The 17,887-nt window shown below is 40.8% G+C and overlaps 1 protein-coding gene across 3 annotated transcripts in view; it reads left to right on the forward strand.

Annotated features, from left to right (window-relative positions):
* foxp1a (forkhead box P1a) overlaps positions 1–17,887 on the forward strand; it is a 47,593-nt gene continuing 29,706 nt past the window's right edge. For 2 of the 3 annotated variants that reach the window (XM_066671235.1, XM_066671236.1), the window contains exons 1-2: positions 2–270; positions 9,852–10,007. In XM_066671235.1, the coding sequence (XP_066527332.1) occupies positions 9,867–10,007 (141 nt within the window). In that variant the 5' untranslated portion in view covers positions 2–270; positions 9,852–9,866. Of the gene's footprint in view, positions 271–9,851; positions 10,008–17,887 lie in introns of all 3 variants that reach the window. The other variant, XM_066671237.1, reaches the window with a different exon arrangement.

Raw genomic sequence — 17,887 nt, forward strand, 5'->3', positions numbered from 1 at the left:
CTACCTCCACGTAGAGTTTGAACGAATGTGTGACCTACAGAGAGCGTATGGATACGGGTGTGTTTTAGCTGCGAGGTTGAGAGTCGTTTGTAGTGTAGTCCCATAGTCTCGGGGCGGAGGGATACATTGTTTACATTGTGCTGCGGTCGCCAGTGTCTCACACAGAGAGCGGCGCCGCGGAGAGCCAGCTCCGTTCGCTGCTGTTGCTTCTGAATCAGAAGATTTTATTCTCTATTTCACCACCGTCTGGATCTATCAGACTTCTCTCGGGTGAGCTGACACGACTGGGCTCGAGTGGCTTTCATAACAACGGGTGGTTGTTAAGATAGCCCTCTTAAGTCTTACAAGGCTGGGGCTAACTCGCTAATGTTATATACGACAGTTAGAGCTAAGCTACGAGCTAACTGGCTAAGTATGTATTGATTTGGTAACATAGGCAGACGTATTCGAGTTAGGTTTAACGATCAGCTGCTGTTTTTATTGTTGCTATCCATAGTCTTAACCTCTGTAAAATGTGTGAAGCCGTCCAGCGTTGGCGCACGCAGCCCCTAGTAACTTACTGGCTAACCCATGTGCGCCGAGCTGAAGGGTGAGTCCCAAATGGATTCCTGTTCCCTGCATAGGGCACTAGATAGAGCATAAAAGAACGGCTTTTATCCCTTTTTTTGGTTTACAAATCCAATATAGTAAATGATTTATTCTCAGGCATATTTCCGTGTCTGTCAGTGAGTGCACTATTTGTCTTTAAAAGGGCGAGCACAGTGCACTACATAGTGAGTAGGGAGCCGTTTGTGACTGTGCCTTAGAGAAGTTAAAGAGTTGAAGTTGCAGAATTCATAAAGAAAAGGGGATTTTATCGTACTCACTGGCATCCCGGGCTACTGTATCCGGCTCTTTTAGGGTGAAATGTTTATTTTTTATGACTCTTAAGCATTAATTCGACTTTATTCATTTGCTTTCTTAGGTCTTGAGACAGGTCAAGTAAAAAGTGTTGTAGTTTCAGGGATTCTCAGCCATCCGCCCCCCTATCTTTATCACAAGGAGACACGAAAACCTGCTGCAAAGAAAAACAGTTTTTTACTCAGGAATGTTATTTTATAAGTAAACACTGAAACTGTTGACACTGAAAACAAGATCACCATGACCTTAACAATAGCTGTAGATCAACCATTAGTGCCCAGACACAAAAATGAGCTCCAAGTCCCTAACAGAATGAAAAAAAAGGGTTATTAGTCAGTGTCTAAAATCTACATCTTTGTTAATGTTGAGTCTGAGTCAGTTTAAGGCCAAACTGGATTAAGATTAAAAAAAAATACAATACAAATGTTTGAAATTTGTGTGTAGTTCATTACTTATCTATGTGATGCGTTAAACAGTAACATCGTGGCTTCAGATAAAACATGATTAATAATAGGCTAGTCAGTATTGGCCAAGCAACAATACTTTATTTTAGGAAGCAAATGTGGCTGTTTTTCTTCGTGATCTTGGCTAGTCTAAAGTAACGGATCCTGAACATAGTTTTCTTCTTTTCAACGCATTGCCGTAGTGGGATATTTTCAATACAGTTATGTGCAAGTGCTTTTAAGATATTTAAAAATGTAATTGAGACAGAATGTTGGCTAAAAATGGAGTAAAAAAAGAGTACAAGTGTTTTAACGCTCTATAGACAACACTTTGGACTACAATAGCAGATGCTCCTCAGGATTTGAATAGCTGTGAACCAGGTGTTACCTGCCCCGAAGGCCTAAAATCTCCCTCAAGTGCTCATGCTAAAAATGTGCTTTCTCAGCACAGATGAATTTTTTTTTTTTTTTGGGATTTGACATTCAAACGGTTGCTTCTGGCTCAGGTCTTTGCTGGATAATTAAAAGTTAGTATAGGCTCTGTGCATTTCATGGGCACTATAATACTTTTGCTGTTTTAATAATGGTCCTGTGGGAGAATGATACATGTGGTTACTTGTCCTGAGGTGTTCCAAGTTGTTACAGTGAGATTGGCACTGAACTTAATAAAGCGTTTAGGATAAATGTTTTAATCATAACACATTGTTTACAGGACATGTAACTGTACACTTGAGACGTGATATGATTCACATCCTGAAACAGACTTTATGATTAGGACGTTGAGAAGAGATTTTAGGGTGGGACTTTGTAGGTTATATAGGAAGGGTTCCTGACAGATAGGGTATTGTTTCAGTATTGTTTCAGGGAGTGTTTGATGACTTTGCACTGTTTACAGTTTGTGTTAGGATTGCGAGGCAGAGGGTGCTTTTTCATTCATGTCTAATTTCATGTCGTTACATGTGCCGTGCAGTTCCGTCTGCTGAAAGATTCCAGTCGCATCTCCTTCCATTATCTGTTTAATTTTCTTTCCCTTTATTTACTCATTTGTCTTATTTCTCTGTGTGCGTTTCTACCCTGCGTTCTAATGAGAAGGCCAATTTTTCTGACATTTATTGTTTATAAGCCTCAGACTTATGAGGTTGGTTCTTGCCTAGTCTGCATAATTATGAAAAAAAGTCTGGTTACGGCTGGTAGAAACCACCAATGCAATATTTCAAACGGCGAGTGAGCTGTTAGTTTGGGTTTTGTAATAAAAATACAAACCAAGAGGAAGTGTAGTATTTACTTAATTTGAAAACGTTGGAACAAGAAGCCTGCCAGTGACACACAGCTACTGATCACATTATCCCATCATATGTGGACTTATTTAATTATTTGACGATGCATGTAAAGATTTTTATGCCATGATGCAAGGAAGGGGTGTCTGGGAATTCATTGCACATGTAGGCACATGGTCATCATGACGTGTACACTAGGATACGAACAGACTCGCATTTGATTCTTCTTCATTGCAGCTCTTGATGATTAAAATTTGATTTACCATGTTTCCCAAAGCAATATTTAAACATGTTAATGGAAATAAAAGTATGATGAAAATAAATAATGATGAAAATAACCTCAGTAAATGTAACAGTAAGAATACTAGCCAAAGTAGCTGTTGGTGTGCGTCATATTCATAAATATGGCTGAATGATTCTGGAGACATGATGTCATTTTTAGATTGATTAGGTACAGAAAAATGTTAAATTCTTAATAGAAATCCTTAATTTTCTTTCTTGAAGCTTTTTATATATATCAAATACAAACACACAGATCAACCATAACATTATGACCACCTCCTTGTTTCTCACTGTCTATTGTCTCAGGTCCATTGTCCTTGGGAGCACTCAGGCCATTTGCCTACTTTCACTGTATTCTTCAAATGTCAGGACCAACACAGAGCCGGAATGACTTGGGTGGTGGATCATTCTCAGTACTGCAGCGACATTGACGTGGTGGTGGTTTGTTAGTGTGTGTTGTGATGGTACAAGTGGATTAGACACAGCAGTGCTGCTGAAGTTTTTATTGTCACTGCTGGACAGAGAATTGTCCACCAACTATAAATATCCAGCTGACAGCATCCTGTGTCCATTGATAAAGGACTTGGAGATGACCAACACAAACTATGCAGCAACAGATGAGCTACTATCTCTGACTTTACATCTACAAGGTGGACCAGTGAGATAGGTGTGTCTAACATAGTGAACAGTGAGTAGACACAGTGTTTAGAAACTCCAGCAGGACTGCTGTGTCTGACCCACTCGTAGCAGCACAACACACACTAAAGCATCACCACCACATTGGTGTCACTGCAGTCCTGAGAATAAACCACATCTGCTCTATGGTGGTCCGGTGGGGGGCCCTGATCATTGCAGAACAGAGTAAAAGGGGGTAAATAAAGTATACGGATCAACACATTTTTGTAATTATAGAACTACAAAGTTCTCCTGTAAGGTTAATGTAACTCAGAGAATGGACAGTGAATGTAGAAACAAGGAGGTGCCCATGATGTTATGGTGAACTGATATATATTTCAGCTAAGCCTGAATGATTTGGGGAAACATTTGTGATTTTTCTAACCAGTGTTGGGATTGTTGTTTAAATTGCAAGTATTTTCTGTAAATTAAGGTCCATGCCCAAGACGATCTAAGAGCTGAGTATACATTCATTCATTCATTATCTGTAACGCGGTTATTATCTGATCTGTAATCAGGGTCGCGGTGGGTCCAGAGCTTACCTGGAATCATTGGGTGTAAGGCAGGGAATACACCCTGGAGGGGGCGCCAGTCCTACACAGGGCAATTCACACCTATGGACACTTTGGAGTCACCAATCAACCTACCAACGTGTTTTTGGACTGTGGGAGGAAACCGGAGCACCCGGAGGAAACCCACGCGGACACGGGGAGAACACACCAACTCCTCACAGACAGTCACCCGGAGCGGGAATCGAACCCACAACCTCCAGGTCCCTGGAGCTGTGTGACTGCGACACTACCTGCTGTTTTAAACAGCACAGTGTTTGGCTACCTCTGATTGGTCTAGCTAATGCTGTTATATAGAATCTAAGTGTCCCCTTTTAAAATTTGTTGTTTTCTTGGTTAATGCAGGCTAGATGTAATGTAGATGTAAAAGATAATGAAGATGACGATGATATTTTTAAAAAATATCTTCTTACAAACTGTAGTTTCAGTATAAGAATGTAAAAAATCCTGTTAAGAGTTTAATGTCAGTCCCAGGTGTCTGCATGGGTCCTCAGTGTGATCTGGTTTCCTACCACTCTCCAAAAACACATATTGGTAGAGTTGATTGGCTATACAAAAGTGTCCATGCGTGTGAACATGTGATAACCTGGCTCCCTTTCCAGTATTTCTGCATTGCATTCAATGATTCTGGGTAGACTCAACAATTATATTCAACGTTCAACAATTATATTTATCCCCGTCAGCTGTCTCTATGGCGTGGGGAAGGGTTGTTCATGTTCCTGTCCTTCTTCGATTCAACTTAAACAATGTCCATCCAACTACCGACAAGTCACAGTTTTTTTTTGGTCTGAGTCGACGCACCGCATAGTTACATTTCTGGAAAGATGTGTACCAGGGTTCGTGTTGACACGTTTCCTGCGGTGTAGGTGCAACCCAGAAGTATAAATTGGGCTTAAGTGAGACATCTGTAATACTATCAGCAAGCATTTAAAATGTGTATCTGTGATACAGATTCAAAACAGTACAGAACGTTATCTGTACCCTTAATGCCAGTACATGCTTCTGTGTCAAACCTGCACTGTAGGCAATGCGTAGGTGTTGACGCGAAACCTATGCCATAGCCTGATGTACACCTGCAATGACCAGAAATAAGAACATCTCTTCTCCACACTACAGAGAGTGCAGTGCTGCAAATTAATAGAGAGTGATTTCCTCAGACATAGGTTTGAACTACAGATGCACTGATATTGAATTTTTTGGGCAGATGTTAGTGTGTAATGCACCTTAAAAAGTCCCTTAGGAAGTAGTTTTAGATGTTAGAATAAATGGCTAAATGCTTATATATATCTCAACACAATGCAAAGTGAATCAAAATGACGTCCATGTATATGAGCACGTTTTCCCATAGTAGAGATGAGTTAAATAAATGTGATCGACCTACTTGCATTATCGTATTTATTGAATACAGAAATAATTGCCACAAAGAACCATATATCAGCCATTTGTTTGTTTGTTGCAGTGCTTGCTTGTCCAGTGTTAGCAATTTTTAAGCATGAGCTTAAATTTTTAAATGGAAAAATATCCTAATATATTGATGAAATGTCTTTTAGTTTTAAAAAGTTTTTACAAAGAATGCATCACATAATTTTGTTGCAAGAAAATAAGCCATGGCTGTTAATTACTGTACTTGCTTTTACTGACTGTTGTTGGCTTGTATAACATACACATATAATGCAACATATGGAAGTGTTTTACATATACAGCTGACAGTCAGTGAAACCCCATGCACACAACATAACCAGCCTGCAGAAGATGTTATAAATCAATGATTCCTTTAGGTTCTTGGGAGTGATTTTTATGGAGTCAAAAAGGGGTCAAAAAGATTTTGAGCTTGCAAAACAATGCTTACAGAATTTTTAACTGTGTTTGAGGAGCTACATACACATAAAATTCAAATCCACAAATGTACTGGAATGCTCAGATTTAAAACAATAATAATAATTTAAATTCAATAAATAAATTTAATTCAATAAATTATTTAAATTCAATAAATAATTCAATTCAAAAGATTTCCATTTGAAAATCAGATGTTGACTCTCCATTGTATCGCTGGCTGGAAGCGCCATGATGGAGAATTGGAGGCGTTTACCAACAGCGTGTCAAAGTTGAAGGTGAATGTGTGGATTTTTTCCACCACATTCAAAAACTCCCACGGTTACATTTGGAACCTCAAAAATGTTTGCTCTGGCAATAGGATATAGGATAGAACGTAAAGCCACTAATCCAGAAATATATATATTTTAAAGAAAGTAATTAATAAAAATAAGAAATCATTAACAATGGTAAAGTTACCAGAATGACATTAGAATGATGCTGACTTAAATAGAAATGGTGTAGAAAGGTTCTATTCAGTCATAAATACAGCTGATTTAGCTTTGGCATCTTTTTTTTTCTTTAAGTAAATATGTATTTCATATGTATTTCGTGTGTGTTATATGGATGGATGGATCACTGTCGTAAACTCATTGAATTTTAAAGTTTTAGTCAAACATAAACAGACACGCACACATTTGATTATGGTAATTTATTCTTAAATTAGCTATACTTTATCACTAGGTTTGATTACGGTTTACGTTTGGTACCTGGAATTCAGTAGTGGTACGCAATTGTATTTTTCTCTTTTTTTTCCTCAGTTTCGGTGTTTTGTTATTTATTTAGAATTTTTACACAGCACACAAAATAAATTAGCTTAATTTACCTAGTATTTAAGTCTCGTGGTAATAATTATGTATTTGGCATCATGTGTGTTAGCTGTTTTGGAGCAGCTAATTAGACATTATTACTATATATGTAATTGTTTAAGTTGTAACATTGTCATAGCAGACAGGGGTACTTCTGTGTTGTTAACGTACAAACCAAAGACCTGGAATGCGTGTCTTAGCAAACGAATTTATGTTTGTACATTTCGGGTGTACTGTCACTTTAAGACAGTTTTGTGCTTATTGTTTCACTGAGTGCAGGTAATTGGGGAGCTTTATCCTTGTTTTCTCACTGTGTTGTATGTTATATACATTTTTGACTTGCACCTAAGTTTCTTTTATGCATCTACGATATGCCCTGAAGTTAGTACTTTGACACGCACATTCACTTGAGTGAAAAAGTTCCAGCGTGTTTTAGCTCAGGCTAAAAATGATGACACGGCCAGCTTTGCATTTTGCATTACAGACACAGCAGAGAGCTTTGTCTGCATCAAGTTTTAACCACACTTGTGACCACGTTGGACTCTCCATTGCCCTAACTCGCATTGCTTTGTATTTGCGCTGCACCAAAATATTTAGCAGGCCTCGCTCTGATGCCATTTGTCTAGAGATGGCTTGGTTTGACTAGACTCACAAATGGATAAGACAGTTCTTTGCATGATATGTGGTAAAATATTAGTATGGCCTCAGTTCGGTTGCTCTTTTAACACATTGTCCCCCACCCCAACATGAACATACCTGCTCTGATAAGTGATTATTCTTTCTGCTGTCCGAGTGTCACATTTAACATGCCCTGAGCATGTGTGTAATCGTTGTTGTTGAATCGTGACCAATTTTAGTAGCAGTTGTCCCTTGAACAGATGTCCACATGCTTTATGTTTATTGAAAAAAAAATCAAGTTGTTTTCTGTTGATACAGTACAGTTGCTCTGGAATACAACTATAAATGCCTATGGGAACAACACAGTGTGCTGAGTAAATGTTTCAGGGAGGGAATTAATATCAAACGCAACAAAACTCGGACACAAGCTTTTAAATGAGAAAATTGTAGCGCACATCTCAGGGAATAAAACTATTCAAGCTTCATCAACTTTTTAGGGTTGCGGATTAAGCGAGGCACAAGGGGTAAAAAAAACTTACTGTGTGTGTGTGTGTTTGAGAGAGAGATGGTAAGAGTGACAATTGAGATTTGGTCCATTTCAGCTAAAAATAATCTAACTGTGCAAACACAACGGTAGGGATGCCTTGTTTACGATGCCTTAAAACGGCTCATGTCTAGTACATGGTACAACTACGTAGAACATAATACAGATTGTCACATGGTGGCCACTGCTGGACAGTGGAGTGAATAGATCAGATGAGTTAGGTTTGGGATATACATGCCTCACACCACAGGATACTCTGGGGAGGCAATTTCTCAGGATGTGTCTGGAATTAGGCATCTTTTCCCCATTGTCTGGTAGGTTGAATCAATTTTAAAATGGCTGGCCACTATAAATAAAGTGTTTTTATTTTATTTTTTTTTGTGTGTGTTAGCATATGTACATTTTTAACAGGGCTTAGCAGTTTAGTTTTTTTCCTCTACATCAGTGAAGGGAGGTGAAGGACGAATTTCAAACAAATGTAATTTTCAGCGTATGGCATTTTTGGTTTGATCAATATTTTAAAAGTAATTTTGGGCTATGGTAGGCTTATGGTGGCCTCTTTGCTCCAGAGCAGTACTGAACAAGCACATTTCAGACAGCAAACATGACTTGTGGGTAAGAGGGAAAACTAAGAGTTTTGCCTTGTTTGTTTTATTTGGACGCCCATTAGCTGCTATTGCAAGAGTGTAAATTAGATTTTGTTGTAAGCATAGAGTAGTTGTGTATTCCAAACGTAAGTGAAAATGAAATATCACGACAGAAGGCAGATTTGCAAGAAGCCACATACATTGGTCTTTTCTTTGGTGCTTACTTAATTTGATTTGAATAAAAAAATTATATAATGGTTTCACAAAATTATTTTCTGTTTTTGTCCTAATCTATTATCTGTAGCAAAGTCTGACAGGTCTATTCTGGTGGAGTTTTACAAATGTCTTTTAAAAATCCAAAGACTTAATACTTAGTACTATTCCCTATAATAGCAGGGAATTACACAGTTTGTGCTTAGGTTTTTACTCTTCCTGGCAAAAAAGATAAAATAAATAAATGGCTGTTTGAGTGTTGGCACCAAATAATGAGCTCACAAATCCCATGAGCTCTGTTCTGGTTCACATTCATGTCAGGAGAGGGGCTGCTTGTTTGTCTAGAGATTTTCTCCACTGTTTACTCGAGCAGTGTTGCTTTTTGAATCACCCCCCCCCACACCTCACCAGCTGTTTACATAAGGCCCTCCCAGTGTATTATGGCACCTGCCAGATATGTGGATCGTACCACCTGGTTAATGTTAAATTGCTCCAGAAGCAAGATGTGTTTGTTAATAAACACTGAACCTTGGGCTTCTTTGTTTACTGTAGTCATGGTGGCAGTAAGTTATTTAGAAAATACCTGCTCTGGCTTCCTTGTGTGGGAGAGTGATTATGCAAGGACTCATGGAAAAAGACCTGTATTGAGAACAGGGAAAGAACAAATAGATAGTTGTGGATGAATTATGTTTCTTGTGTTGAAGGTCTTCTCGAAGCTTGGTTTTCTAGTTAGCTTGTCATTTTTTGCAAATATTTTCTTCTAGAAGTATGACCTAAAGTTTCAAAATCCAGTTTAACGTTGGCACACAGTGCAGTGCTGATAAAAGTTGTTTTGTTGCAGAGTAGACTGACAGGTTGACCTTCGTCGTTTAGCAAAAGGCCTATATATTGTTTTTTTAAGAACTGCAGGCAGAATCTTTTCATGGGCAGAATAGACATTTCATTCCTTCAAAAGGTTTATTTGTCACCCTTTTCAATCATTATTAAAAATACAGTGACAACACAAGTTGGTATCCATTTGATCACTTTTTTGACTCCTGTTAATTGATGTGTTTTCTTCAGGTTGTCACGGCCGACATGCAGGAATCCAAGACGGATCAAGCAGCCAATAACAGCCCATCTGGCCAAGTGCGGATAAGCTCAGAGGAGGGGCAAGTGGCCAGTGAGACTTTATCAACAGTGAAAATATCTTCAGCTAATTTACAGCAGACGCAACAGGTAATATGATCTGCCTTCTCAGTCCATCTCTTACTATCCTCTGTCACTGGATTCTTACGCCTGCAATTAGCAAAATGCCATGGCTGGGTAAAGTATCCAGTCATGTTTTTGACAACTTAATACATTTTGTTTGTGATATTGAGTAAAAATGTTTTTTTTTTTTTTTTTAAGGAAATATTTTTTTTAATTACGACATTCAACAATGGTTGACCAATAATGTTGAGCAATCACTGTTGAGAAACTTTGTAAGAGAATGTAATCAACAGCTTGTGTAGTATTTGTACCACTGATTGTAATTTCTAAGTCAACTTTTCCTTTAAAAACATAATGCCTGTGGTTCTAGCATATTTGTGTCTATGCAGTCTACGAAAGCAACATGTTATAGACACCCAAACACTGTTGCCCATTCTCCTTGCCCCAAACTCAGCTTCCAGACAAATGATGTCACCACAGGCAACCCTTGGCCTCTGAAATGCAGGCCAGACAGCTGTGGGTTTTAGGCCTGCCCCCTCCTTTTTTGAAAACACTTTCTTAGCTTTCTCGTATATCCAGTATCATTTTTGTTTCCCTTGGGTTACTCTTGACATGATATATCTGCTTCCCTTGTCACTTTTCCATTGAAGTTTTCCATTTCCCTTCACGTCTCATCCACCATTCTTTTCTTTCCACCATGCTCTGTATGGGGGAGTTTCATAGGACCAGATGTTTGACCCTTCAGAGGTGTGAGGGGTCAGATCAAGGAGGACGCTTTTCTTGCTGGCCATTTTGTTTTCACAATTGTTGAATTCCTGTTTCCTGGATTTCTGTCTTTTGGGGCTTTACAATGGAAAATAAGAGCCTATACAGCAGAGACTGGAATGTGTGCTCTGTTAAATCCACAAGAGCTTTGGTACAGCCGTGTTGGTGACTTTCTGATATCATTGTGAAGTTTTTTTTTTCTATATGGTTGTTTAACTTTCTTGTTTGCTGTTTTATCTAAATAGCCACTTTTCCATTGATAAACACAGAACCAAAGTCTCTTAGGCCACAGAAATGTTATTGCATTCTCTTTGTTTGTGGGCTTATAGTCCTGCAGAAAGAGGGCTGTAACCTTCAGATTTTGAAAGCTGTTTGAGATTTTTTTTTTTTGTTATATAAAACATTTTGAAAGGGAAAAAAAACAATTGTGATGTTGTTTACATAGTCCCATAGTTTGATTTCCCTCCCAAGGAATGTTTTATTTATTTATTTATTTATTTATTTAATTTTATTTTTTTTTCTGAACCAAATTTTTGAAAATCAAGTTAGGCTGTGTTGTCCTTTGTCTTTACCAGAACCTTTCAAATTAAGCCAAAGTTTTACCAAGTTGTCCAAGTCACAGTTTCTTGAAGTTCAGTGGTTTAGAAGTAGCATACATGAAAGCACAGAGGCTAATTACTACTAGGTTTGTCCATGAGTACAGGCTGCAAATACTGCTATGTCTGCAGAATCTTTTAAAGTTCCCCTCTAGCCACCGATTTAACACCTTTCTTTACCCAAGTCATCTCTCTTCATCAGTTACACATTTACAAGTTGTTCATAAAATCTTCTAATTTCTTATTATACAATAATGCTCAAATCTTCCAATATACTTTAATGTAACTGTATGTCTCACCTTCACTCAGTATGCATGGTGTAGTGGATGTTGGTCATACACCCCGATACATATATATATAATTTTATAATTTGTTTTATAGCCTTGACCTTATTCAACTCCTCCAACCTCTGATATTTGACTTAATGATATTAATTAAGATTTATAATTGGTTTAAGCAATTAAAACATTAATAATTAGTTTGAGAATGAATAATAATCATGCTAAATGAGTTCTTCAGGATTTTCAGAAATTCTAATGAATAAATTGCAAACACTGTGACTTCAAATAATGAGAGTTTTATTAATAAAAAGAAGATATTTAGTTAACATAGCACAACCTTGTAATCTCACGGTGTCCGGCAGGGGGAACTGATTTTGACCTTAAGGTGAGCTAGGCACTTCTAACTTGTGACTAAGGTTACTAACTAAGGTTTAATTAATGCAGAATTTATCAAGAACTTAATTCGGTGTTCAGCTCTGGAAGTGCATAAGTTTAGCTTACTTTTCGTCGGGTTTTTACCACTCGTTTGGATGCAGAGGCTCTTTGGAATCCTGGGAATGGAGGCGTCTCACTTAGTCTCGCGGTTCTTACCGCAGAAGCGTCCAGGCTGGTTTAGCGTGGAGGTCTTTCTTGTTGATTGAGTTGTCTCGGGCGTACCCGGAGGGTGATGACGCAGGCGGCAGGATCCTCTCTTCGGCCTTCGGTCCGGAGTGGGAGAGTCCAAAATATGGACGTTTAGACGAAAGTTCGCTGGTTGCTGCAGCTCCAGAACTGAAAAACCGCTTCAATAAACTCACTTATTCTAAGACTCTATGGTACCTCGGCAGTGTTTCCTTATTCTGGCCACGAATAAGTTCCCCTGCTTCGATTAGTCGTGAGATTAAACTTAGGTAGGTAATAAACATAAACAAGATTAAAAGAAAAGAAAGATATTCAAATTATTCGACTTATTAGTTAAACTTCATACTCTTAGCTAATTTCGAGACGTCTCTCGTAAGCTTTTCTGAAGTCTCTGAGAGGGTTCCTTTGTTTCGTTGTCGGCGTGGAAGAGACAGCGTTTCTTTGTTGTTTAAGGTTTCTCGGATCTCCTCGTGGTCCTCTCCTTTTTTAGTGGTCCGTTACTTTGTAGAGTCCTCGCGACTCTTCAAACTTCGAACTCATTGTCTGTCTTGCTGTTTGGCCTTTTCAAGGCTGGCGCGGTCACGCCCTAATGGGAGGCGTCCTCTTTCTGATTGGACGCGAGTCCAGACTCACGTGACTCTCGTGAGGGAGAGAGAGAGAGAGAGAGTAGGAGGAGGGGGTTTGACTCTGTGATTCATACATAAGGAATATGAGTTTCTCGTATCAAAATTCTTATACCTGTTATCAACCTATAACAATGAGTACATTGGACTATTAATATCAGACATTTACATAAGGTCCCATCTTGAGTACATTGTTTACGTCCAATTCGTGATGATACGCTGAAAAATAAAACATTAATCCATTTTCTCTCATTCAGAGACAAAACTGATCTTTGTAATAGAAACAATCGGCATTATACATCATTTCATTAGAAGGTAGGCATTCATCTGAGGGTACAGAAAGTGACATTCATACGTTCGTTTATACACAAATAACTCAGAGATCGACTATTTTCGCTATTGTCTTGCGGCGACTCCGAGCGAGGTGTAGTTCCGCCAGTGTCCATTTGGTGTCGTTGTTAATCCGTGTTTCGGTTGGTGATTCACGGGAGTTCACTCGAGGTCACTTTGGTTTGAACATCTGTTGATCCCCGTGAAAGATAAGGGATATTGAGGCGCCACTTTGTCATAGGCGGCCGTAAAAGCTCTCTTCTTTGTTTGAAGTTCCTGTCTCTCTAAAAGCATCATAAAAGTTATCTCGAGTTCCTGAAGAGGTTAGGGGATCCAGATGCCATATGTTACGTTAAAGGGTTCTTTGATGCTCTTTAGCTTATGAGTGTGCGTGTGTGGGGGCTTTGCACCCCGTTGTTCAAACAGTCCTGTGGAATGTTGATTTCGGGACCAGACGAAAGTCCTGGTCAGAGTGAGAAAGGTTTAATTCAAAACCTTTCATTTCATTATTCCTTCATTGTCCAATATTCATATTTGGTCCGTACTCCACTACATTCCCCCCTTTCTTTTCAGCTTTATGGTTCTGCAGGGAGCATGGGGCTGAGAAGAAACTTTGCTGTGGAGGAAGGTGAGATCAGCAAGCATATTCAAACACATTTCCAGAGCTGATGTATTCCTATTAGTGTATGGGTGCATATGGAATGTGTATGTTTGCAGGCTGAAGGGATCCTAATTATTTAGGGGCAGGTCTTGTTCAAACGCAACCTCGAGAGCTGATTCTTCGACATGGCCTTCGGCTTCATATCTAAAACTTGGGGGTTCACCTCTCTGGGCTCTCTTATGTCTAACGAATTTGACCATTTTATTAGACCAAGTTTCTAACCTGCTCTGGAGGGCTCGAGTGCGTTTGAAATAGAACCAAGCTATACCAAAGGTCAAAGATATCCTAATCCTACCAGGGTAACTAGTAAGGTGTCCGGGGTGGACCATGCATAGGTGACAGGCTGAACTGGCCATAGGGGTTGAGACGATAGTTCTCTAAGAGTGTTATCTATGGGGGTTAGGTCAATGACTTGGGTTCCCTCATATTCTAGGCGAGTTAGTGTTTTAGTATCTAGCTCGATGGTGTGTTTGGAGAAGAACTCTGAGATTTCTACGTCGCTCTCATATTGGTCAGGGTTTAGGTGATACAGGGCCAGGTCTCCTACATGTAAGATTACGTTTACGGGGACGTCTACCCAGAAGGTTTGGCTAGGAAGGAGTACCCTTTCTGAGGTGTCATGTTGATCATAGGTTAGTAGGGCCTCTCTAAAGGGGGTGTTAACCAACCAACGATTTCCAACAATTTCAGCTTGAGTACTGGTTACCAAACGTCGGGGCGTGACGACTACCGGGCATTGAGTATTACTCATCATAGGCTTAAGGCCACAGATCCCATTTGCGCTGTCACGAATGAAAGGTTTGCTAGGGCACAAGTAGTGAATGTCTTTAGTGAGTGTGCACATAAGCAAATTGGGTACCAGATATAGGTCAGGGTTATCGTCTTGGTATGCTACAAGAGATGTTGTTTTCACACGAACGTAGGCAGAATCTTGCCAGAAACCAACGTTGACAACATCTTTCAAACGGTATATGTTTTCAGGCGCCATTATGGGAAGGTTAATAATGAATGCTAATTCTCGGTCTTGAGGATTAACATAAATTGGGATGGCGCTACCTAAGGTATAGGCTAGGTGGGCCTGGAGATCAGTAACTACTTCTCGAGTTGCTGTGGATAAAATCTCCTGTACTAAGGATAGGGGCACCAGGTAGGGAGGGATTCTCCCCATGGCTAGGCTATCTACAGAGGAGCTGATTTCTTGTAGCATATCAGACAATAACATATTCACAAGCTGGATGTGGGCAAGGTCAAGTTGTACTACTGAAAGCATGGAGTTAACCGTCTGGAGCGTTTTGTTCAAAGCGACACTGTGAGCGTTGAGCACTACGACGGTGCCACGTAGGGTTTGCCCAATGGTTTGCAGGTGCTGCTGCTGTTTGTCTAATTGGGTTTTAATGTTCGGAATTTCCGCTTGCAATTCCCCTACTTGACGTTTAACAGTGGCTACATTGACGGCATTGACGGCGGACGTTCCGAGACTCAGTAGTGATCCCACAGTTGCAGCTGCCATTAACAATCCGCCTATGAAGCGTTTAGGTCGTTTATTAAAACCATTTAGTTCTGATTGCGTTACGGTAAACTTTTGTAACTGGCGGAGCATGTGAGTTACGTCGGCTTCAGCATGGCTGATAGCTTCCTCAGTCCATCTAACTCCATTCCGGCCAGTCTGCAGCGTGGTTATCGGTAGGTTTTTGCTACACGCTTCGGCGGGATTCAACCGTACAAATACTCTCTGGGTATGGAGGCGGCAATTAGTGATTAGCAGTCCCGGCTGGTCTTTCAGTATTATTCCTGAGTCAGGACCTGGTTCAATCACTTCAGGGAGCACAGCGGTTCCTAGGGAGCCGACGATCAGGAGAATGAGCAGCGGGGCCATCCTACCGGAAGAGATGCTCATGGTTAGATTTAGGGTATTTACGGCGAGTCGTTTAGATAAATTATAAGAAATTTTCACGATACCCCCCTTTTTGATAAAAATTTCCTAGGGTAAGCACTCTACAATAATTGACGATGAGGGACTAGGGTCTTGCACCCTGAGTGTCCTCAGTCTGGTTAGAAGCTCGTTGCCTGCTAAAGAGTGAGAGAAAAAGGGAAAAGGGATAGGAGAACTAAGGTGTGAGTAGAAGGTTATAGTTGTTTGTTAACTAACACCCTTCCTGCCTTTGGTTCTGTCGTTTATGATCTAACACAAGCGTTAGTATCCCCTACAAGTCCCATGGGGGTTGTGTGTGGTCGGATTTGGTTGCGGTGGACCCATTTGAATTCGGTACTGCCCCGAGCTTTGTTTATTTTGATCCTGTAAACAACGGGGGACAGTTTGTCTGTTATCTTATAGGGACCGGACCATCGGGGTAGGAATTTGCGGGCCAAATTCCCCCCTGTTTTTCGCGACCTTCCAACAGGTTGGACAAAGATGTAGTACCATACCTTGTCCCCTATTTGGAGTTCGTCGTGGGATGCTTTGTGATCATAGTACGCTTTGCGACCTTCTGCACTTCTTTCCAGTTTCTGCTGGGCAAAGGCGAAAGTAGCTTTGAGGTGTTTCTGCAGGTCCTCCATATACTGATGAGTGGTGTAGGCTACGGCTATGCTAGCTTCACCTGGCTGATATAACAGATGTAGAGGCAGAGTCATTTGTCTCCCTGTCATCAACTCAAAGGGTGAGACCCCGACCGCGTCGTGTGGGGTCGCCCGTATGGCCATCAGTACGAGGGGGAGTTTGACATCCCAGTCTCGTTGGTTTGCTGCTACGTACTTTTTCAGTATGCTAACAACAGTTCGGTTGGCTCGCTCTACCTGACCTGAGCTTTGAGGATGGTAGCTAATGTGAAGGCTGGCTTTTACTCCTAAGAGTTGCCAGAGCTGCTGCATGACCTCAGCTGTGAAATGTGTCCCTCTGTCAGAGTCGACACGGCTGGGTAGGCCAAACCGTGAGAAGACATGGTTCATCAGTAAGTATGCAGTGGTTAGTGCTGTGTCATTCGGTGCGGGGAGGCATTCTACCCATTTAGTGAATGCACACGTGACTGTGAGGAAGTACTTGTTACCTCTTACTGTTCGAGTGAGTGGTCCAACCCAGTCTATCTGGAGGTTTGACCAAGGGAAGGATACTCCTTTCTTTTGCAAGGGGGCTCTATGAAGAGGATTCGAGGGTTGAAATTGGCAACATACCAGACAGCCTTTAATGTAGTCAGCCACATCTTTTACCATGTGGGGCCAATATGCCACCTGCCTGAGCGCATGGTGTGTTGCTTTGACCCCTTTGTGTCCCGCAGATGGGGAGTCATGGGCGTGCATCAGCATCACCCCCCTGTGGCACTGAGGAACCACGAACGTAGGTGAAGTGTGCGAGTCAGTGGCATGAACTAGCAAGCCTTTGACGACTTGGAGGGACGCTTTGGCGCCGTATAGGTCTTTAAGGCCTGGTATGGTGTCAAGGTCTTGTGCTGCGATGGGATTAGTAGATGGGTCAGAGACATGGCTAAGCATTTTAGAAATGGATGGGTCTCGAGCTTGGAGAGTAACTAAGTCAGCGTCCGAAAAAGCAGGGTTAATAGAGACAATGGTAGTTTTGGCATTGTCGGGCGACGCCTTTGTTACAGTTCGAGACCGTGTGACAGCTAGGACTTCGATGTCGGGTGGGTTTGGAAAAAGGGAGGGATCGAATGTCCACGATGTGCCTTCGCGGGCCCCTTGCTTGGCTAAGCTATCTGCTTGATCATTGAATTCTTTGTCATCTCCCGGGACTCGGGAGTGACCCTTCACTTTCTTCCAGTAGATCTGCAGGTCATGTGTGTCTACCAAGTGTTCGCATGCCGCGAAAAGCTCTTTGTGTTTAACTGGCTTTTTGTTTGACGTGGTGTAGTTGTTGGTTTTCCACAGTCTCAAGTGGCATGTGAAGCTTAGGCGCGCGTAGTTGGAGTCTGTGCAGATCACCAACGTTTTTATGCTTTTCTGGACTGCAGACTGGATTGTGATAAGAATTCCTGCTATTTCAGCATATTGGGAGGACTGAGCACCCAATTTGAAA

Source organism: Hoplias malabaricus, chromosome 5, assembly GCF_029633855.1.
Source record: "Hoplias malabaricus isolate fHopMal1 chromosome 5, fHopMal1.hap1, whole genome shotgun sequence".
Classification (NCBI taxonomy): Eukaryota; Metazoa; Chordata; class Actinopteri; order Characiformes; family Erythrinidae; genus Hoplias; species Hoplias malabaricus.